We start from the raw sequence: 22,455 nt of genomic DNA, 5'->3' as shown, positions 1-22,455 counted from the left end.
GAGCATCGCACAGGGGAGGAGAGAGGGAGTGCAGAGCATCGCACCAGGGAGGAGAGAGGGAGTGCAGAGCATTGCACCGGGGATGAGAGAGGGAGTGCAGAGCATCGCACCGGGGAGGACAGAGGGAGTGCAGAGCATCGCACCGGGGAGGAGAGAGAGGGAGTGCAGAGCATCGCACCGGGGAGGAGAGAGAGGGAGTGCAGAGCATCGCACCGGGGAGGAGAGAGGAGGTGCAGAGCATCGCACCGGGAAGGAGAGAGGGAGTGCAGAGCATAGCACCAGGGAGGAGAGAGGGAGTGCAGAGCATCGCACCGGGTAGGAGAGAGGGAGTGCAGAGCATCGCACCGGGGAGGAGAGAGAGGGAGTGCAGAGCATCGCACCGGGGAGGAGAGAGGGGGTGCAGAGCATCGCACCGGGAAGGAGAGAGGGAGTGCAGAGCATAGCACCAGGGAGGAGAGAGGGAGTGCAGAGCATCGCACCGGGTAGGAGAGAGGGAGTGCAGAGCATCGCACCAGGGAGGAGAGAGGGAGTGCAGAGCATTGCACCAGGGAGAGATGGGGTGCAGAGCCTCGCACCGGGGAGGAGAGATAGGGAGTGCAGAGCATCGCACCGGGGAGGAGAGAGGGAGTGCAGAGCATTGCACCGGGGAGGAGAGAGGGAGTGCAGAGCATCGCACCAGGGAGGAGAGAGGGAGTGCAGAGCATTGCACCGGGGATGAGAGAGGGAGTGCAGAGCATCGCACCGGGGAGGACAGAGGGAGTGCAGAGCATCGCACCGGGGAGGAGAGAGAGGGAGTGCAGAGCATCGCACCGGGGAGGAGAGAGAGGGAGTGCAGAGCATCGCACCGGGGAGGATAGAGGGGGTGCAGAGCATCGCACCGGGAAGGAGAGAGGGAGTGCAGAGCATAGCACCAGGGAGGAGAGAGGGAGTGCAGAGCATCGCACCGGGTAGGAGAGAGGGAGTGCAGAGCATCGCACCGGGGAGGAGAGAGAGGGAGTGCAGAGCATCGCACCGGGGAGGAGAGAGGGAGTGCAGAGCATCGCACCGGGGAGGAGAGAGAGGGAGTGCAGAGCATCGCACCGGAGAGGACAGAGGGAGTGCAGAGCATCGCACCGGGGAGGAGAGAGAGGGAGTGCAGAGCATCGCACCGGGGAGGAGAGAGAGGGAGTGCAGAGCATCGTACCGGGGAGGAGAGAGAGGGAGTGCAGAGCATCGCACCGGGGAGGAGAGAGAGTGAGTGCAGAGCATTGCACTGGGGAGGAGAGAGAGGGAGTGCAGAGCATTGCACCGGGGAGGAGAGAGGGGGTGCAGAGCATCGCACCGGGGAGGAGAGAGGGAGTGCAGAGCATTGCACCGGGGAGGAGAGAGGGGGTGCAGAGCATCGCACCGGGGAGGAGAGAGAGGGAGTGCAGAGCATCGCACCGGGAAGGAGAGAGAGGAAGTGCAGAGCATCGCACCGGGGAGGAGAGCGAGAGAGTGCAGAGCATCGCACCGGGGAGGAGAGAGGGAGTGCAGAGCATTGCACCGGGGAGGAGAGAGGGGGTGCAGAGCATCGCACCGGGGAGGAGAGAGAGGGAGTGCAGAGCATCGCACCGGGGAGGAGATAGGGAGTGCAGAGCATCGCACCTGGGAGGAGAGAGGGAGTGCAGAGGATTGCACCGGGGAGGAAAGAGGGGGTGCAGAGCATCGCACCGGGGAGGAGAGAGAGGGAGTGCAGAGCATCGCACCGGGGAGGAGAGAGAGGGAGTGCAGAGCATCGCACCGGAGAGGAGAGAGAGGGAGTGCAGAGATTCGCACCAGGGAGAAGAGAGAGGGAGTGCGTAGCATTGCACCGGGGAGGACAGAGGGAGTGCAGAGCATCGCACCTGGGAGGAGAGAGGGAGTGCAGAGCATTGCACCGGGGAGGAAAGAGGGGGTGCAGAGCATCGCATCGGTGAGGAGAGAGAGGGAGTGCAGAGCATCGCACCGGGGAGGAGAGAGAGGGAGTGCAGAGCATCGCACCGGAGAGGAGAGAGAGGGAGTGCAGAGATTCGCACCAGGGAGAAGAGAGAGGGAGTGCGTAGCATTGCACCGGGGAGGACAGAGGGAGTGCAGAGCATCGCATCGGGGAGGAGAGAGAGGGAGTGCAGAGCATCGCACCGGGGAGGACCGAGGGAGTGCAGAGCATCGCATCGGGGAGGAGAGAGAGGGAGTGCAGAGCATCGCACCGGGGAGGACAGAGGGAGTGCAGAGCATCGCACCGGGGAGGAGAGAGAGGGAGTACAGAGCATCGCACCGGGGAGGAGAGAGAGGGAGTGCAGAGCATCGCACCGGGGAGGAGAGAGAGGGAGTGCAGAGCATTGCACCGGGGAGGAGAGAGGGGGTGCAGAGCTTTGCACCGGGGAGGAGAGAGAGGGAGTGCAGAGAATCGCACTGGGGAGCAGAGAGAGGGAGTGCAGAGCATCGCACCGAGGAGGAAAGAGAGGGAGTGCAGAGATTCGCACCGGGGAGAAGAGAGAGGGAGTGCAGAGCATTGCACCGGGGAGGAGAGAGGGAGTGCAGAGCATCGCACCGGGGAGGAGAGAGGGAGTGCAGAGCATTGCACCGGGGAGGAGAGAGGGGGTGCAGAGCATCGCACCGGGGAGGAGAGAGAGGGAGTGCAGAGCATCGCACCGGGGAGGAGAGAGGGAGTGCAGAGCATCGCACCTGGGAGGAGAGAGGGAGTGCAGAGCATTGCACCGGGGAGGAGAGAGGGGGTGCAGAGCATCGCACCGGGGAGGAGAGGGAGTGCAGAGCATCGCACCGGGGAGGAGAGAGAGGGAGTGCAGAGCATCGCACCGGGGAGGAGAGAGAGGGAGTGCAGAGCATCGCACCGGGGAGGAGAGAAAGGGAGTGCAGAGCATTGCACCGGGGAGGAGAGAGGGGGTGCAGAGCATTGCACCGGGGAGGAGAGAGGTAGTGCAGAGCATCGCACAGGGGAAGAGAGAGAGGGAGTGCAGAGCATCGCACCGGGGAGGAGAGAGGGAGTGCAGAGCATCGCACCAGGGATGAGAGAGAGGGAGTGCAGAGCATCGCACCGGGGAGGAGAGAGAGGGAGTGCCGGGCATCACACCGGGGAGGAGAGAGGGGGTGCAGGGCATCACACCGGGGAGGAGAGAGGGGGTTCAGAGCATCACACCGGGGAGGAGAGAAGGGGTGCAGAGCATCGCACCGGGGAGAAGAGAGGGAGTGCAGAGCATCGCACCGGGGAGGAGAGAGGGAGTGCAGAGCATCGCACCGGGAGGAGAGAGGGAGTGCAGAGCATCGCACCGGGGAGGAGAGAGAGGGAGTGCAGAGCATCGCACCAGGGAGGAGAGAGAGGGAGTGCAGAGCATCGCACCGGGGAGGAGAGAGGGAGTGCAGAGCATCGCACCATGGAGGAGAGAGGGAGTGCAGAGCATCGCACCAGGGATGAGAGAGAGGGAGTGCAGAGCATCGCACCGGGGAGGAGAGAGAGGGAGTGCCGGGCATCACACCGGGGAGGAGAGAGGGGGTGCAGGGCATCACACCGGGGAGGAGAGAGGGGGTGCAGAGCATCACACCGGGGAGGAGAGAGGGGGTGCAGAGCATCGCACCGGGGAGAAGAGAGGGAGTGCAGAGCATCGCACCGGGGAGGAGAGAGGGAGTGCAGAGCATCGCACCGGGAGGAGAGAGGGGGTGCAGAGCATCGCACCGGGGAGGAGAGAGGGAGTGCAGAGCATCGCACCGGGAGGAGAGAGGGAGTGCAGAGCATCGCACCGCGGAGGAGAGACGGGGTGCAGAGCATCGCACCGGGGAGGAGAGAAGGAGTGCAGATCATTGCACTGGGGAGGAGAGGGGGGGTGCAGAGCATTGCACCGGGGAGGAGAGGGAGTGCAGAGCATCGCACCGGGGAGGAGAGAGGGAGTGCAGAGCATTGCACCGGGGAGGAGAGAGGGGGTGCAGCGCATTGCACCGGGGAGGAGAGAGGGAGTGCAGAGCATCGCACCGGGGAGGAGAGAGAGGGAGTGCAGAGCATCGCACCGGGGAGGAGAGAGAGGGAGTGCAGAGCATCGCACCGGGGAGGAGAGAAGGTGTGCAGAGCATCGCACCGTGGAGGAGAGAGGGGGTGCGGTTGTGTGCTCACCAGATGCTGATGACGCCCAGCACACACGGCGCGGTGACGGTGATCAGTAACGAGCGCCAGTCCCGCAGCAGGTACCCCAGCAAGGCCAGGAAAACGTTCCCCGTGCTCCAGCACAGACTGGTCAGGATCCCGGCAAACGTGCGGTGCTGGGGGCCCACCCACTCCACACCTGCGGGGGCGTATAGTGAGACTGAGTATACACACACACAGCACCCACTCCACACCTGCGGGGGCGTATAGTGACACTGAGTATACACACACAGCACCCACTCCACACCTGCGGGGGCGTATAGTGACACTGAGTATACACACACAGCACCCACTCCACACCTGCGGGGGCGTATAGTGACACTGAGTATACACACACAGCACCCACTCCACACCTGCGGGGGCGTATAGTGACACTGAGTATACACACACAGCACCCACTCCACACCTGCGGGGGCGTATAGTGAGACTGAGTATACACACACAGCACCCACTCCACACCTGCGGGGGCGTATAGTGACACTGAGTATACACACACAGCACCCACTCCACACCTGCGGGGGCGTATAGTGACACTGAGTATACACACACAGCACCCACTCCACACCTGCGGGGGCGTATAGTGAGACTGAGTATACACACACACACACACACACACACAGCACCCACTCCACACCTGTGGGGGTGTATAGTGAGACGGAGTATATACACATACACATAGCATCCACTCCACACCTGCAGGGGGCGTATAGTGAGACTGAGTATATACACACACACAGCACCCACTCCACACCTGCGGGGGCGTATAGTGAGACTGAGTATATACACACACAGCATCCACTCCACACCTGCGGGGGCGTATAGTGACACTGAGTATACACACACAGCACCCACTCCACACCTGCGGGGGCGTATAGTGACACTGAGTATACACACACAGCACCCACTCCACACCTGCGGGGGCGTATAGTGACACTGAGTATACACACACAGCACCCACTCCACACCTGCGGGGGCGTATAGTGACACTGAGTATACACACACAGCACCCACTCCACACCTGCGGGGGCGTATAGTGAGACTGAGTATACACACACAGCACCCACTCCACACCTGCGGGGGCGTATAGTGACACTGAGTATACACACACAGCACCCACTCCACACCTGCGGGGGCGTATAGTGACACTGAGTATACACACACAGCACCCACTCCACACCTGCGGGGGCGTATAGTGAGACTGAGTATACACACACACACACACACACACACAGCACCCACTCCACACCTGTGGGGGTGTATAGTGAGACGGAGTATATACACATACACATAGCATCCACTCCACACCTGCAGGGGGCGTATAGTGAGACTGAGTATATACACACACACAGCACCCACTCCACACCTGCGGGGGCGTATAGTGAGACTGAGTATATACACACACAGCATCCACTCCACACCTGCAGGGGGTGTATAGTGAGACTGAGTATATGCACGCACAGCACCCACTCCACACCTGCGGGGGCGTATAGTGAGACTGAGTATATACACACACAGCATCCACTCCACACCTGCGGGGGCGTATAGTGAGACTGAGTATATACACACACAGCATCCACTCCACACCTGCGGGGGCGTATAGTGAGACTGAGTATATACACACACAGCATCCACTCCACACCTGCGGGGGCGTATAGTGAGACTGAGTATATACACACAGCATCCACTCCACACCTGCAGGGGGCGTATAGTGAGACTGAGGGGCCTATTCTGTAAACGGCGCTAATGGCCTTTCGGCGGGCTTTGAACGCGCCATGGATTTGCCGAGTTGCTCTCACGGTACCCAGGAAAGCCCTGAGCAGTCTGAGCAAACATGGCGAGATGCCGACGGTGAGAGGACCTGCCGAGACCCGCCTCTGTCAGCGAGACCCGCCTCTGTCAGCGAGACCCGCCTCTGTCAGCGAGACCCGCCTCTGTCAGCGAGACCCGTCTCTGTCAGCGAGACCCGCCTCTGTCAGCGAGACCCGCCTCTGTCAGCGAGACCCGCCTCTGTCAGCGAGACCCGCCACTGTCAGCGAGACCCGCCACTGTCAGCGAGACCCGCCTCTGTCAGCGAGACCCGCCTCTGTCAGCGAGACCCGCCTCTGTCAGCGAGACCCGCCTCTGTCAGCGAGACCCGCCACTGTCAGCGAGACCCGCCACTGTCAGCGAGACCCGCCTGTGTCAGCGAGACCCGCCTGTGTCAGCGAGACCCGCCTGTGTCAGCGAGACCCGCCTGTGTCAGCGAGACCCGCCTGTGTCAGCGAGACCCGCCTGTGTCAGCGAGACCCGCCTGTGTCAGCGAGACCCGCCTGTGTCAGCGAGACCCGCCTCTGTCAGCGAGACCCGCCACTGTCAGCGAGACCCGCCTCTGTTAGCGAGACCCGCCTCTGTCAGCGAGACCCGCCTCTGTCAGCGAGACCCGCCTCTGTCAGCGAGACCCGCCTCTGTCAGCGAGACCCGCCTCTGTCAGCGAGACCCGCCTGTGTCAGCGAGACCCGCCTCTGTCAGCGAGACACGCCTCTGTCAGCGAGACCCGCCTCTGTCAGCGAGACCCGCCACTGTCAGCGAGACCCGCCACTGTCAGCGAGACCCGCCTCTGTCAGCGAGACCCGCCTCTGTCAGCGAGACCCGCCTCTGTCAGCGAGACCCGCCTCTGTCAGCGAGACCCGCCCCTGTCAGCGAGACCCGCCCCTGTCAGCGAGACCCGCCCCTGTCAACGAGACCTGCCCCTGTCAGCGAGACCCGCCCCTGTCAGCGGGACCCGCCTCTGTCAGCGAGACCCGCCTCTGTCAGCGAGACCCGCCTCTGTCAGCGAGACCCGCCTCTGTCAGCGAGACCCGCCTCTGTCAGCGAGACCCGCCTGTGTCAGCGAGACCCGCCTCTGTCAGCGAGACCCGCCTCTGTCAGCGAGACCCGCCTCTGTCAGCGAGACCCGCCCCTGTCAGCGAGACCCGCCTCTGTCAGCGAGACCCGCCTCTGTCAGCGAGACCCGCCTCTGTCAGCGAGACCCGCCTCTGTCAGCGAGACCCGCCTCTGTCAGCGAGACCCGCCTCTGTCAGCGAGACCCGCCTCTGTCAGCGAGACCCGCCTCTGTCAGCGAGACCCCACTCTGTCAGCGAGACCCGCCTCTGTCAGCGAGACCCGCCTCTGTCAGCGAGACCCGCCTCTGTTAGCGAGACCCGCCTCTGTCAGCAACGAGATCCGCCTACTGCAGCAACGAGACCCGCCTGTGTCAGCGAGACCCGCCTCTGTCAGCGAGACCCGCCTGTGTCAGCGAGACCCGCCTGTGTCAGCGAGACCCGCCTGTGTCAGCGAGACCCGCCTCTGTCAGCGAGACCCGCCTCTGTCAGCGAGACCCGCCTCTGTCAGCGAGACCCGCCTCTGTCAGCGAGACCCGCCTCTGTCAGCGAGACCCGCCTCTGTCAGCGAGACCCGCCTCTGTCAGCGAGACCCGCCTCTGTCAGCGAGACCCGCCTCTGTCAGCGAGACCCGCCTCTGTCAGCGAGACCCGCCTCTGTCAGCGAGACCCGCCCCTGTCAGCGAGACCCGCCCCTGTCAGCGAGACCCGCCTCTGTCAGCGAGACCCGCCTCTGTCAGCGAGACCCGCCTCTGTCAGCGAGACCCGCCCCTGTCAGCGAGACCCGCCTCTGTCAGCGAGACCCGCCTCTGTCAGCGAGACCCGCCTCTGTCAGCGAGACCCGCCTCTGTCAGCGAGACCCGCCTCTGTCAGCGAGACCCGCCTCTGTCAGCGAGACCCGCCTCTGTCAGCGAGACCCCACTCTGTCAGCGAGACCCGCCTCTGTCAGCGAGACCCGCCTCTGTCAGCGAGACCCGCCTCTGTTAGCGAGACCCGCCTCTGTCAGCAACGAGATCCGCCTACTGCAGCAACGAGACCCGCCTGTGTCAGCGAGACCCGCCTCTGTCAGCGAGACCCGCCTGTGTCAGCGAGACCCGCCTGTGTCAGCGAGACCCGCCTGTGTCAGCGAGACCCGCCTCTGTCAGCGAGACCCGCCTCTGTCAGCGAGACCCGCCTCTGTCAGCGAGACCCGCCTCTGTCAGCGAGACCCGCCTCTGTCAGCGAGACCCGCCTCTGTCAGCGAGACCCGCCTCTGTCAGCGAGACCCGCCTCTGTCAGCGAGACCCGCCTCTGTCAGCGAGACCCGCCTCTGTCAGCGAGACCCGCCCCTGTCAGCGAGACCCGCCCCTGTCAGCGAGACCCGCCTCTGTCAGCGAGACCCGCCTCTGTCAGCGAGACCCGCCTCTGTCAGCGAGACCCGCCTCTGTCAGCGAGACCCGCCCCTGTCAGCGAGACCCGCCCCTGTCAGCGAGACCCGCCTCTGTCAGCGAGACCCGCCTCTGTCAGCGAGACCCGCCTCTGTCAGCGAGACCCGCCTCTGTCAGCGAGACCCGCCTCTGTCAGCGAGACCCGCCTCTGTCAGCGAGACCCGCCTGTGTCAGCGAGACCCGCCTCTGTCAGCAACGAGATCCGCCTGTGTCAGCGAGACCCGCCTGTGTCAGCGAGACCCGCCTGTGTCAGCGAGACCCGCCTGTGTCAGCGAGACCCGCCTGTGTCAGCGAGACCCGCCTCTGTCAGCGAGACCCGCCACTGTCAGCGAGACCCGCCTCTGTCAGCGAGACCCGCCTCTGTCAGCGAGACCCGCCTCTGTCAGCGAGACCCGCCTCTGTCAGCGAGACCCGCCTCTGTCAGCGAGACCCGCCACTGTCAGCGAGACCCGCCACTGTCAGCGAGACCCGCCTGTGTCAGCGAGACCCGCCTCTGTCAGCGAGACCCGCCTCTGTCAGCGAGACCCGCCTCTGTCAGCGAGACCCGCCTGTGTCAGCGAGACCCGCCTCTGTCAGCAACGAGATCCGCCTGTGTCAGCGAGACCCGCCTGTGTCAGCGAGACCCGCCTGTGTCAGCGAGACCCGCCTCTGTCAGCGAGACCCGCCTGTGTCAGCGAGACCCGCCTCTGTCAGCAACGAGATCCGCCTGTGTCAGCGAGACCCGCCTGTGTCAGCGAGACCCGCCTGTGTCAGCGAGACCCGCCTGTGTCAGCGAGACCCGCCTCTGTCAGCGAGACCCGCCACTGTCAGCGAGACCCGCCTCTGTCAGCGAGACCCGCCACTGTCAGCGAGACCCGCCACTGTCAGCGAGACCCGCCTGTGTCAGCGAGACCCGCCTCTGTCAGCGAGACCCGCCTGTGTCAGCGAGACCCGCCTGTGTCAGCGAGACCCGCCTCTGTCAGCGAGACCCGCCACTGTCAGCGAGACCCGCCTCTGTCAGCGAGACCCGCCACTGTCAGCGAGACCCGCCACTGTGAGCGAGACCCGCCTGTGTCAGCGAGACCCGCCTCTGTCAGCGAGACCCGCCTCTGTCAGCGAGACCCGCCTCTGTCAGCGAGACCCGCCTGTGTCAGCGAGACCCGCCTGTGTCAGCGAGACCCGCCTGTGTCAGCGAGACCCGCCTCTGTCAGCGAGACCCGCCACTGTCAGCGAGACCCGCCTCTGTCAGCGAGACCCGCCTCTGTCAGCGAGACCCGCCACTGTCAGCGAGACCCGCCACTGTCAGCGAGACCCGCCTGTGTCAGCGAGACCCGCCTCTGTCAGCGAGACCCGCCTCTGTCAGCGAGACCCGCCTCTGTCAGCGAGACCCGCCCCTGTCAGCAAGACCCGCCCCTGTCAGCGAGACCCGCCTCTGTCAGCGAGACCCGCCTCTGTCAGCGAGACCCGCCTGTGTCAGCGAGACCCGCCTGTGTCAGCGAGACCCGCCTGTGTCAGCGAGACCCGCCTGTGTCAGCGAGACCCGCCTGTGTCAGCGAGACCCGCCACTGTCAGCGAGACCCGCCACTGTCAGCGAGACCCGACACTGTCAGCGAGACCCGCCTCTGTCAGCGAGACCCGCCTGTGTCAGCGAGACCCGCCTGTGTCAGCGAGACCCGCCACTGTCAGCGAGACCCGCCTCTGTTAGCGAGACCCGCCTCTGTCAGCGAGACCCGCCTGTGTCAGCGAGACCCGCCTGTGTCAGCGAGACCCGCCTGTGTCAGCGAGACCCGCCTGTGTCAGCGAGACCCGCCTCTGTCAGCGAGACCCGCCTGTGTCAGCGAGACCCGCCTGTGTCAGCGAGACCCGCCTCTGTCAGCGAGACCCGCCTGTGTCAGCGAGACCCGCCTCTGTCAGCGATACCCGCCTCTGTCAGCGAGACCCGCCTCTGTCAGCGAGACCCGCCTCTGTCAGCGAGACCCGCCTCTGTCAGCGAGACCCGCCTGTGTCAGCGAGACCCGCCTGTGTCAGCGAGACCCGCCTGTGTCAGCGAGACCCGCCTGTGTCAGCGAGACCCGCCTGTGTCAGCGAGACCCGCCACTGTCAGCGAGACCCGCCACTGTCAGCGAGACCCGCCTCTGTCAGAGAGACCCGCCTCTGTCAGCGAGACCCGCCACTGTCAGCGAGACCCGCCCCTGTCAGCGAGACCCGCCCCTGTCAGCGAGACCCGCCTCTGTCAGCGAGACCCGCCTCTGTCAGCGAGACCCGCCTCTGTCAGCGAGACCCGCCTCTGTCAGCGAGACCCGCCTCTGTCAGCGAGACCCGCCACTGTCAGCGAGACCCGCCACTGTCAGCGAGACCCGCCACTGTCAGCGAGACCCGCCTCTGTCAGCGAGACCCGCCACTGTCAGCGAGACCCGCCTCTGTCAGCGAGACCCGCCTGTGTCAGCGAGACCCGCCTGTGTCAGCGAGACCCGCCTGTGTCAGCGAGACCCGCCTGTGTCAGCGAGACCCGCCTGTGTCAGCGAGACCCGCCTGTGTCACCGAGACCCGCCTCTGTCAGCGAGACCCGCCTCTGTCAGCGAGACCCGCCTCTGTCAGCGAGACCCGCCTCTGTCAGCGAGACCCGCCTCTGTCAGCGAGACCCGCCTCTGTCAGCGAGACCCGCCTCTGTCAGCGAGACCCGCCTCTGTCAGCGAGACCCGCCTCTGTCAGCGAGACCCGCCTCTGTTAGCGAGACCCGCCTGTGTCAGCGAGACCCGCCTGTGTCAGCGAGACCCGCCTGTGTCAGCGAGACCCGCCTGTGTCAGCGAGACCCGCCACTGTCAGCGAGACCCGCCTCTGTCAGCGAGACCCGCCTCTGTCAGCGAGACCCGCCACTGTCAGCGAGACCCGCCCCTGTCAGCGAGACCCGCCCCTGTCAGCGAGACCCGCCTCTGTCAGCGAGACCCGCCTCTGTCAGCGAGACCCGCCTCTGTCAGCGAGACCCGCCTCTGTCAGCGAGACCCGCCTCTGTCAGCGAGACCCGCCACTGTCAGCGAGACCCGCCACTGTCAGCGAGACCCGCCACTGTCAGCGAGACCCACCTCTGTCAGCGAGACCCGCCACTGTCAGCGAGACCCGCCTCTGTCAGCGAGACCCGCCTGTGTCAGCGAGACCCGCCTGTGTCAGCGAGACCCGCCTGTGTCAGCGAGACCCGCCTGTGTCAGCGAGACCCGCCTCTGTCAGCGAGACCCGCCTCTGTCAGCGAGACCCGCCTCTGTCAGCGAGACCCGCCTCTGTCAGCGAGACCCGCCTCTGTCAGCGAGACCCGCCTCTGTCAGCGAGACCCGCCTCTGTCAGCGAGACCCGCCTCTGTCAGCGAGACCCGCCCCTGTCAGCGAGACCCGCCTCTGTTAGCGAGACCCGCCTGTGTCAGCGAGACCCGCCTCTGTCAGCGAGACCCGCCCCTGTCAGCGAGACCCGCCTCTGTTAGCGAGACCCGCCTGTGTCAGCGAGACCCGCCTGTGTCAGCGAGACCCGCCTGTGTCAGCGAGACCCGCCTCTGTCAGCGAGACCCGCCACTGTCAGCGAGACCCGCCTCTGTCAGCGAGACCCGCCCCTGTCAACGAGACCCGCCTCTGTCAGCGAGACCCGCCTCTGTCAGCGAGACCCGCCTCTGTCAGCGAGACCCGCCTCTGTCAGCGAGATCCGCCTCTGTCAGCGAGACCCGCCTCTGTCAGCGAGACCCGCCTCTGTCAGCGAGACCCGCCACTGTCAGCGAGACCCGCCGCTGTCAGCGAGACCCGCCGCTGTCAGCGAGACCCGCCTGTGTCAGCGAGACCCGCCTGTGTCAGCGAGACCCGCCTGTGTCAGCGAGACCCGCCACTGTCAGCGAGACCCGCCTCTGTTAGCGAGACCCGCCTCTGTCAGCGAGACCCGCCTGTGTCAGCGAGACCCGCCTGTGTCAGCGAGACCCGCCTGTGTCAGCGAGACCCGCCTGTGTCAGCGAGACCCGCCTGTGTCAGCGAGACCCGCCTGTGTCAGCGAGACCCGCCTCTGTCAGCGAGACCCGCCCCTGTCAGCGAGACCCGCCTCTGTCAGCGAGACCCGCCTCTGTCAGCGAGACCCGCCTCTGTCAGCGAGACCCGCCTGTGTCAGCGAGACCCGCCTGTGTCAGCGAGACCCGCCTGTGTCAGCGAGACCCGCCTGTGTCAGCGAGACCCGCCTGTGTCAGCGAGACCCGCCTCTGTCAGCGAGACCCGCCACTGTCAGCGAGACCCGCCTCTGTCAGCGAGACCCGCCTCTGTCAGCGAGACCCGCCACTGTCAGCGAGACCCGCCCCTGTCAGCGAGACCCGCCCCTGTCAGCGAGACCCGCCTCTGTCAGCGAGACCCGCCACTGTCAGCGAGACCCGCCACTGTCAGCGAGACCCGCCACTGTCAGCGAGACCCGCCACTGTCAGCGAGACCCGCCTCTGTCAGCGAGACCCGCCTGTGTCAGCGAGACCCGCCTGTGTCAGCGAGACCCGCCTGTGTCAGCGAGACCCGCCTGTGTCAGCGAGACCCGCCTGTGTCAGCGAGACCCGCCTCTGTCAGCGAGACCCGCCTCTGTCAGCGAGACCCGCCTCTGTCAGCGAGACCCGCCTGTGTCAGCGAGACCCGCCTGTGTCAGCGAGACCCGCCTGTGTCAGCGAGACCCGCCTGTGTCAGCGAGACCCGCCTCTGTCAGCGAGACCCGCCTCTGTCAGCGAGACCCGCCTCTGTCAGCGAGACCCGCCTCTGTCAGCGAGACCCGCCTCTGTCAGCGAGACCCGCCTCTGTCAGCGAGACCCGCCTCTGTCAGCGAGACCCGCCCCTGTCAGCGAGACCCGCCTCTGTTAGCGAGACCCGCCTGTGTCAGCGAGACCCGCCTCTGTCAGCGAGACCCGCCTCTGTCAGCGAGACCCGCCTCTGTCAGCGAGACCCGCCTCTGTCAGCGAGACCCGCCCCTGTCAGCGAGACCCGCCTCTGTTAGCGAGACCCGCCTGTGTCAGCGAGACCCGCCTGTGTCAGCGAGACCCGCCTGTGTCAGCGAGACTCGCCTCTGTCAGCGAGACCCGCCTGTGTCAGCGAGACCCGCCTGTGTCAGCGAGACCCGCCTCTGTCAGCGAGACCCGCCTCTTTCAGCGAGACCCGCCTCTGTCAGCGAGACCCGCTTCTGTTAGCGAGACCCGCCTGTGTCAGCGAGACCCGCCTGTGTCAGCGAGACCCGCCTGTGTCAGCGAGACCCGCCTGTGTCAGCGAGACCCGCCTCTGTCAGCGAGACCCGCCTCTGTCAGCGAGACCCGCCTGTGTCAGCGAGACCCGCCTGTGTCAGCGAGACCCGCCTCTGTCAGCGAGACCCGCCCCTGTCAGCGAGACCCGCCCCTGTCAGCGAGACCCGCCTCTGTCAGCGAGACCCGCCTCTGTCAGCGAGACCCGCCTCTGTCAGCGAGACCCGCCTCTGTCAGCGAGACCCGCCCCTGTCAGCGAGACCCGCCCCTGTCAGCGAGACCCGCCTCTGTTAGCGAGACCCGCCTCTGTCAGCGAGACCCGCCTCTGTCAGCGAGACCCGCCTCTGTCAGCGAGACCCGCCTCTGTCAGCGAGACCCGCCTCTGTCAGCGAGACCCGCCTCTGTCAGCGAGACCCGCCCCTGTCAGCGAGACCCGCCCCTGTCAGCGAGACCCGCCCCTGTCAGCGAGACCCGCCCCTGTCAACGAGACCCACCCCTGTCAGCGAGACCCGCCTCTGTCAGCGGGACCCGCCCCTGTCAGCGGGACCCGCCTCTGTCAGCGAGACCCGCCTCTGTCAGCGAGACCCGCCTCTGTCAGCGAGACCCGCCTCTGTCAGCGAGACCCGCCTCTGTCAGCGAGACCCGCCTCTGTCAGCGAGACCCGCCTCTGTCAGCGAGAATGTTGGCGTATAAAAAATATTTTTAGATTTCAATTTTATTAATAGTGCAGATGAGCAGGGGGTCTCCTGAGCAGAGCTGCGTTGGTTTCAGGTCCGGGGACCCCCTGCTTCCCGAGTTACAGGCCCCGGTATGGGATGCCGGTATCTCCTATGCATGGAAATGTCCCGGTCACATGACGCGGGAATCCAATGCATAGGAGATACCAGCACCCCATAAAGAGGCCTGTAGGGGGTCCCCGGACCTGAAACCAACGCAGTTCAACTCCGGAGACCCCCTACACATCTACACTATTAATAAAATGTCAATATAAAAATATTTAATAAACACCAATACCCAACCCCCCCCCCCCCTCCATGCCCCCATAATGTAAAACCATGATGTATTTTTTAACATACAGGATTCATATCCCAGGCCTCCGGTAGTCCCCGGTGGGCCCGACGGGGGTCCGCAGGCCCAACAGTGCACCAGAGGGGGGTGCCCACAGGGTCTGGGGGTCCACGGGTGGGCCTGCGGGTGTCTGGGGGTCCCCGGGTCAGCCCCACAGGTGTCTGAGCACCCTCGGGTGGTTCCCATGGGGGTCTGGGGCCCTCGGGTGGTCTCCAGAGGTCCCCGCAGACCTAAGGTACCAACCCTGTATGTTAAAACATAAAACATGGGCCTACATTTCAATCAATCCCCCCCCCCCCCAAACACATACAGTACAGTACTGGGCAAAATAACTATTATCCAGATATGGATAATAGATTATTTGCCCATTATTAAACACAACATTAGCCAGCATAAATAAAGTAAATAAATACAGTTCTACTTACCACAGCAATATGCTGGCCGTCCTCCTCACGATACAGCAGGTCCCTCTGTCCTCCGTAGCAGGAAAGCATACATACATAATAAAGACATTCTAATGGCCCCTTAATCAACTTAGCGTTTAATAACCGCTATAGTCATTAAGGGGTTAAGCCACTCTACCCCACTACCCACCCGGGAGGCCTAACCACCCACCCCAGACTGACTATACCCACCCTGTACCCATTGAGTAGTATAGGGGTACATCATACCCATATAATAATAATATGGGCATGATAAGCCTCTATAGCACTCAATGGGCACCCTAATCACAATACATTTATGCACAAAACACACAATAATAAAACATAACAAAACAAAACAAAAACACAATTCACTAAATAAAAACACTAGCCAACTAATCCAATTAATACAAGCAATAACCAGATCAACAATGAATGAATTAGAACATTAACCAATCAAATAACTAAATTAATAAAACAACTTAGAATTATTTCAAACAGTAACCAATCAAACCAAATAATTACTAAAACAACTCAAAATTAATTGTAACAGTAACCAATCAAAACAGTGAATTAATACAACAGCAAATAATTAATAGAAACATTAACCTACCAAGAAATTAATTATTTAAAAATATCTGAAACACAACCATTAAACGCATTAGTCAACACAAGACATTAATTAAAATAAAAAATCAATCTACAACATTTTATTTAAATAAAGCAGCAAAATACCAAAGAATGACATCCACATAATAAACTGACATCGCAAAAATCACCATCCATACAAAGCCACAAATGCCCCCCAAATATTGTCATAATAATGTATTAATCTGTACCCTAAAGGGGTACAGATTAATATATTATCAGTCAATGTGCCTCCCCCAAAAAAATCAAAAAACACATCCAAAGAATACACCTGTAAAAAGAGACATTTACACACATAGAATATCTTACTTACCATTAGAAGCGGTGGCCCTCCGACTCCCGGGGTAACAGGAAGCTCACGTACCTTGAAGGCCTCCAACAGCATCCGATGCCATCCGCCATGAAGATCCGGATCAGGTACCCCAATCTTCTTTTTTCTTTCTTTACTCACCGTCTTCTATCTTCATCTGTAACCATTTCTTGTTCTTCTTTATCTTCTATCTTCTTGTTGTAATCCATAAAACCCCATGTTAAATCCCAGCCGATGCTGTCTCGTCGGCTTCTTGGGCTCAAATGAGGCGTCACGGCCTTAAATATGGCTTGTGACGTCACATTTACCCTCACAATGGTTAACAGCCACCTGATTGGCTGTTAAAACCATGTGCCGACTTCATTTTGTTTTGTTTTTAGTGACGTCACTTAAAGGGAATGATGCCAGCCAATCAGAATGGCTGTGCTTCTTTTGCCTTTAAGATGACGTCACTAACCCGGCGTCACATGGTATTTCAGCCAATCAGAGCGTGGGAACCAATTCCACCATCTGATTGGTTGTTGTATACCATGGGACTCCCTTTGATGACATCACATACTTGACCTAAAATGACTCAGTCACATGGTATACAACAATAAGTGTGTGCGCATAATGAGATTGTGTGTGTGTTGTGTATACATACAGCACCCACTTCACACTTGGCAGGGATGTAGAGTGAGACTGAGTGTATATGTGCACACGCACGCACGCACAGTGATACAGAGTATACACACTCACACACGTCAGACCGAGGGAAGATTACAGTTGGAGATGTGCACTGGGGGTGACATGCTTCCATGTGTATAAAAGCAGACTTGTCACATGATGAAATGACACGGCTGTGACACGTGTGTGTATGTATATGCAGTGATGTGTCACCCCTTACTCAGAGCCACGGTGATGATGGAGAGTCCAGATAGACCCACCCCACAGAGGGACCGGCTGACCGCAAGCATGGGGTATGACACGGACCCCGCAGAGAGCCCCCCAAACACCAGGGAAATGAGGAAGGAGAGCAGCAGCATGACACGGCGTCCAAACCTGGGGGTACAGGGGGTACAGCGGCATTACTGTGCCGTCATGTGAGACAGTTTCAGGGGTACACGGAGTTACAGGGGTACACAGTGTCATATATCAATCAGATTGCAACATTGTGACGGGTTTCTGCACTGTCATGCGTGTCATACAGGCAGAACATGTGTCCTGCGTTAGGTACAGGAAGGAAACGTGTCACGCCTGAGTGATACAGGAAAGACACGTGTCATGCGTGTCTCATACAGGCGGAACACGTGTCCTGCGTTAGGTACAGCAAGGAAACGTGTCACGTGTGAGTGATACAGGAAAGACACGTGTCATGCGTGTGTCATACAGGCAGAACACGTGTCTTGCGTTGGGTACAGGAAAGAAACGTGTCACGCGTGAGAGATACAGGAAATATGAGTCATGCGTGTGTCATACAGGCAGAACACGTGTCACGCGTGAGTGATACAGGAAATATGAGTCATGCGTGTGCGCATTTGTGAGCAGAGCACAATGTGCTAGTTATGATAGCCACGCGTGTGCGCGCACTCACCTGTCTGACAGGTAACCGATGGTGATGGCTCCCACGGTAACGCCGATGAAGAAGAAGGTGGCCAATGCTTGGTTTAACCCCTTCCTGTCACACACCAGATCCCACTGCAAACAGAGAGCGGGCCTGGGTCAGGGTGCCACGTGAAGAATGACTGGCGTGGAACACGGTTACACTGTGACTGGCGTGGAACACGGTTACACTGACTGGCGTGGAACACGGTTACACTGTGACTGGCGTGGAACACGGTTACGCTGTGACTGGCGTGGAACACGGTTACACTGTGACTGGCGTGGAACACGGTTACACTGTGACTGGCGTGGAACACGGTTACACTGTGACTGGCGTGGAACACGGTTACACTGTGACTGGCGTGGAACACGGTTACACTGTGACTGGCGTGGAACACGGTTACACTGTGACTGGCGTGGAACACGGTTACACTGTGACTGGCGTGGAACACGGTTACACTGTGACTGGCGTGGAACACGGTTACACTGTGACTGGCGTGGAACACGATTACACTGTGACTGGCGTGGAACACGGTTACACTGTGACTGGCGTGGAACACGGTTACACTGTGACTGGCGTGGAACACGGTTACACTGTGACTGGCGTGGAACACGGTTACACTGTGACTGGCGTGGAACACGGTTACACTGTGACTGGCGTGGAACACGGTTACACTGTGACTGGCGTGGAACACGGTTACACTGTGACTGGCGTGGAACACGGTTACACTGTGACTGGCGTGGAACACGGTTACACTGTGACTGGCGTGGAACACGGTTACACTGTGACTGGCGTGGAACACGGTTACACTGTGACTGGCGTGGAACACGGTTACACTGTGACTGGCGTGGAACACGGTTACACTGTGACTGCCGTGGAACACGGTTACACTGTGACTGGCGTGGAACACGGTTACACTGTGACTGGCGTGGAACACGGTTACACTGTGACTGGCGTGGAACACGGTTACACTGTGACTGGCGTGGAACACGGTTACACTGTGACTGGCGTGGAACACGGTTACACTGTGACTGGCGTAGAACACGGTTACACTGTGACTGGCGTGGAACACGGTTACACTGTGACTGGCGTGGAACACGGTTACACTGTGACTGGCGTGGAACACGGTTACACTGACTGGCGTGGAACACGGTTACGCTGTGACTGGCGTGGAACACGGTTACACTGTGTCTGGCGTGGAACACGGTTACGCTGTGACTGGCGTGGAACACGGTTACACTGTGACTGGCGTGGAACACGGTTACACTGTGACTGGCGTGGAACACGGTTACACTGTGACTGGCGTGGAACACGGTTACACTGTGACTGGCGTGGAACACGGTTACACTGTGACTGGCGTGGAACACGGTTACACTGTGACTGGCGTGGAACACGGTTACACTGTGACTGGCGTGGAACACGGTTACGCTGTGACTGGCGTGGAACACGATTACACTGTGACTGGCGTGGAACACGGTTACACTGTGACTGGCGTGGAACACGGTTACACTGTGACTGGCGTGGAACACGGTTACACTGTGACTGGCGTGGAACACGGTTACACTGTGACTGGCGTGGAACACGGTTACACTGTGACTGGCGTGGAACACGGTTACACTGTGACTGGCGTGGAACACGGTTACACTGTGACTGGCGTGGAACACGGTTACACTGTGATTGGCGTGGAACACGGTTACACTGTGACTGGCATGGAACACGGTTACACTGTGACTGGCGTGGAACACGGTTACACTGTGACTGGCGTGGAACACGGTTACACTGTGACTGGCGTGAAACACGGTTACACTGTGACTGGCGTGGAACACGGTTACACTGTGACTGGCGTGGAACACGGTTACACTGTGATTGGCGTGGAACACGGTTACACTGTGACTGGCATGGAACACGGTTACACTGTGACTGGCGTGGAACACGGTTACACTGTGACTGGCGTGGAACACGGTTACACTGTGACTGGCGTGGAACACGGTTACACTGTGACTGGCGTGGAACACGGTTACACTGTGTCTGGCGTGGAACACGGTTACGCTGTGACTGGCGTGGAACACGGTTACACTGTGACTGGCGTGGAACACGGTTACACTGTGACTGGCGTGGAACACGGTTACGCTGTGACTGGCGTGGAACACGGTTACACTGTGATTGGCGTGGAACACGGTTACACTGTGACTGGCGTGGAACACGGTTACGCTGTGACTGGCGTGGAGCACGGTTACGCTGTGACTGGCGTGGAACACGGTTACACTGTGACTGGCGTGGAACACGATTACACTGTGACTGGCGTGGAACACGGTTACACTGTGACTGGCGTGGAACACGGTTACACTGTGACTGGCGTGGAACACGGTTACACTGTGACTGGCGTGGAACACGGTTACACTGTGACTGGCGTGGAACACGGTTACACTGTGACTGGCGTGGAACACGGTTACACTGTGACTGGCGTGGAACACGGTTACACTGTGACTGGCGTGGAACACGGTTACACTGTGACTGGCGTGGAACACGGTTACACTGTGACTGGCGTGGAACACGGTTACACTGTGACTGGCGTGGAACACGGTTACACTGTGACTGGCGTGGAACACGATTACACTGTGACTGGCGTGGAACACGGTTACACTGTGACTGGCGTGGAACACGGTTACACTGTGACTGGCGTGGAACACGGTTACACTGTGACTGGCGTGGAACACTATTACACTGTGACTGGCGTGGAACACGGTTACACTGTGACTGGCGTGGAACACGGTTACACTGTGACTGACGTGGAACACGGTTACACTGTGACTGGCGTGGAACACGGTTACACTGTGACTGGCGTGGAACACGATTACACTGTGACTGGCGTGGAACACGGTTACACTGTGTCTGGCGTGGAACACGGTTACACTATGTCTGGCGTGGAACACGATTACACTGTGACTGGCGTGGAACACGGTTACACTGTGACTGGCGTGGAACACGGTTACACTGTGACTGGCGTGGAACACGGTTACACTGTGACTGGCGTGGAACACGGTTACACTGTGACTGGCGTGGAACACGGTTACACGGTGACTGGCGTGGAACACGGTTACACTGTGACTGGCGTGGAACACGATTACACTGTGACTGGCGTGGAACACGGTTACGCTGTGACTGGCGTGGAACACGGTTACACTGTGACTGGCGTGGAACACGGTTACACTGTGACTGGCGTGGAACACGGTTACGCTGTGACTGGCGTGGAACACGGTTACACTGTGACTGGCGTGGAACACGGTTACACTGTGACTGGCGTGGAACACGGTTACACTGTGACTGGCGTGGAACACGGTTACACTGTGACTGGCGTGGAACACGGTTACGCTGTGACTGGCGTGGAACACGGTTACGCTGTGACTGGCGTGGAACACGGTTACACTGTGACTGGCGTGGAACACGGTTACACTGTGACTGGCGTGGAACACGGTTACACTGTGACTGGCGTGGAACACGGTTACACTGTGACTGGCGTGGAACACGGTTACACTGTGACTGGCGTGGAACACGGTTACACTGTGACTGGCGTGGAACACGGTTACACTGTGACTGGCGTGGAACACGGTTACACTGTGACTGGCGTGGAACACGGTTACACTGTGACTGGCGTGGAACACGGTTACACTGTGACTGGCGTGGAACACGGTTACACTGTGACTGGCGTGGAATACGGTTACACTGTGACTGGCGTGGAACACGGTTACACTGTGACTGGCGTGGAACACGGTTACACTGTGACTGGCGTGGAACACGATTACACTGTGACTGGCGTGGAACACGGTTACACTGTGACTGGCGTGGAACACGGTTACACTGTGACTGGCGTGGAACACGGTTACACTGTGACTGGCGTGGAACACGATTACACTGTGACTGGCGTGGAACACGGTTACACTGTGACTGGCGTGGAACACGGTTACACTGTGACTGGCGTGGAACACGGTTACACTGTGACTGGCGTGGAACACGGTTACACTGTGACTGGCGTGGAACACGGTTACACTGTGACTGGCGTGGAACACGGTTACACTGTGACTGGCGTGGAACACGGTTACACTGTGACTGGCGTGGAACACGGTTACACTGTGACTGGCGTGGAACACGGTTACACTGTGACTGGCGTGGAACACGGTTACACTGTGACTGGCGTGGAACACGGTTACACTGTGACTGGCGTGGAACACGGTTACACTGTGACTGGCGTGGAACACGGTTACACTGTGACTGGCGTGGAACACGGTTACACTGTGACTGGCGTGGAACACGGTTACACTGTGACTGGCGTGGAACACGGTTACACTGTGACTGGCGTGGAACACGGTTACGCTGTGACTGGCGTGGAACACGGTTACACTGTGACTGGCGTGGAACACGATTACACTGTGACTGGCGTGGAACACGGTTACACTGTGACTGGCGTGGAACACGGTTACACTGTGACTGGCGTGGAACACGGTTACACTGTGACTGGCGTGGAACACGATTACACTGTGACTGGCGTGGAACACGGTTACACTGTGACTGGCGTGGAACACGGTTACACTGTGACTGGCGTGGAACACGGTTACACTGTGACTGGCGTGGAACACGGTTACACTGTGACTGGCGTGGAACACGGTTACACTGTGACTGGCGTGGAACACGGTTACACTGTGACTGGCGTGGAACACGGTTACACTGTGACTGGCGTGGAACACGGTTACACTGTGACTGGCGTGGAACACGGTTACACTG

General features: G+C 60.4%; 1 protein-coding gene across 1 annotated transcript in view; it reads right to left on the bottom strand.

Moving 5' to 3' along the window:
• LOC142484923 (solute carrier family 22 member 7-like) overlaps positions 1 to 22,455 on the bottom strand; it is a 185,349-nt gene that overhangs the window by 134,903 nt on the left and 27,991 nt on the right. The window contains exons 2-4 of the mRNA XM_075584175.1: positions 17,668 to 17,771; positions 16,981 to 17,135; positions 4,124 to 4,292 (exon numbers count right to left, since the gene is read on the bottom strand). Coding sequence (XP_075440290.1) covers positions 4,124 to 4,292; positions 16,981 to 17,135; positions 17,668 to 17,771 — 428 coding nt within the window. The remainder of the gene's footprint in view (positions 1 to 4,123; positions 4,293 to 16,980; positions 17,136 to 17,667; positions 17,772 to 22,455) is intronic.

This window comes from Ascaphus truei, unplaced genomic scaffold, assembly GCF_040206685.1.
Source record: "Ascaphus truei isolate aAscTru1 unplaced genomic scaffold, aAscTru1.hap1 HAP1_SCAFFOLD_469, whole genome shotgun sequence".
Lineage (NCBI taxonomy): Eukaryota > Metazoa > Chordata > Amphibia > Anura > Ascaphidae > Ascaphus > Ascaphus truei.
This window is presented reverse-complemented; position numbering and strand designations above follow the sequence as displayed.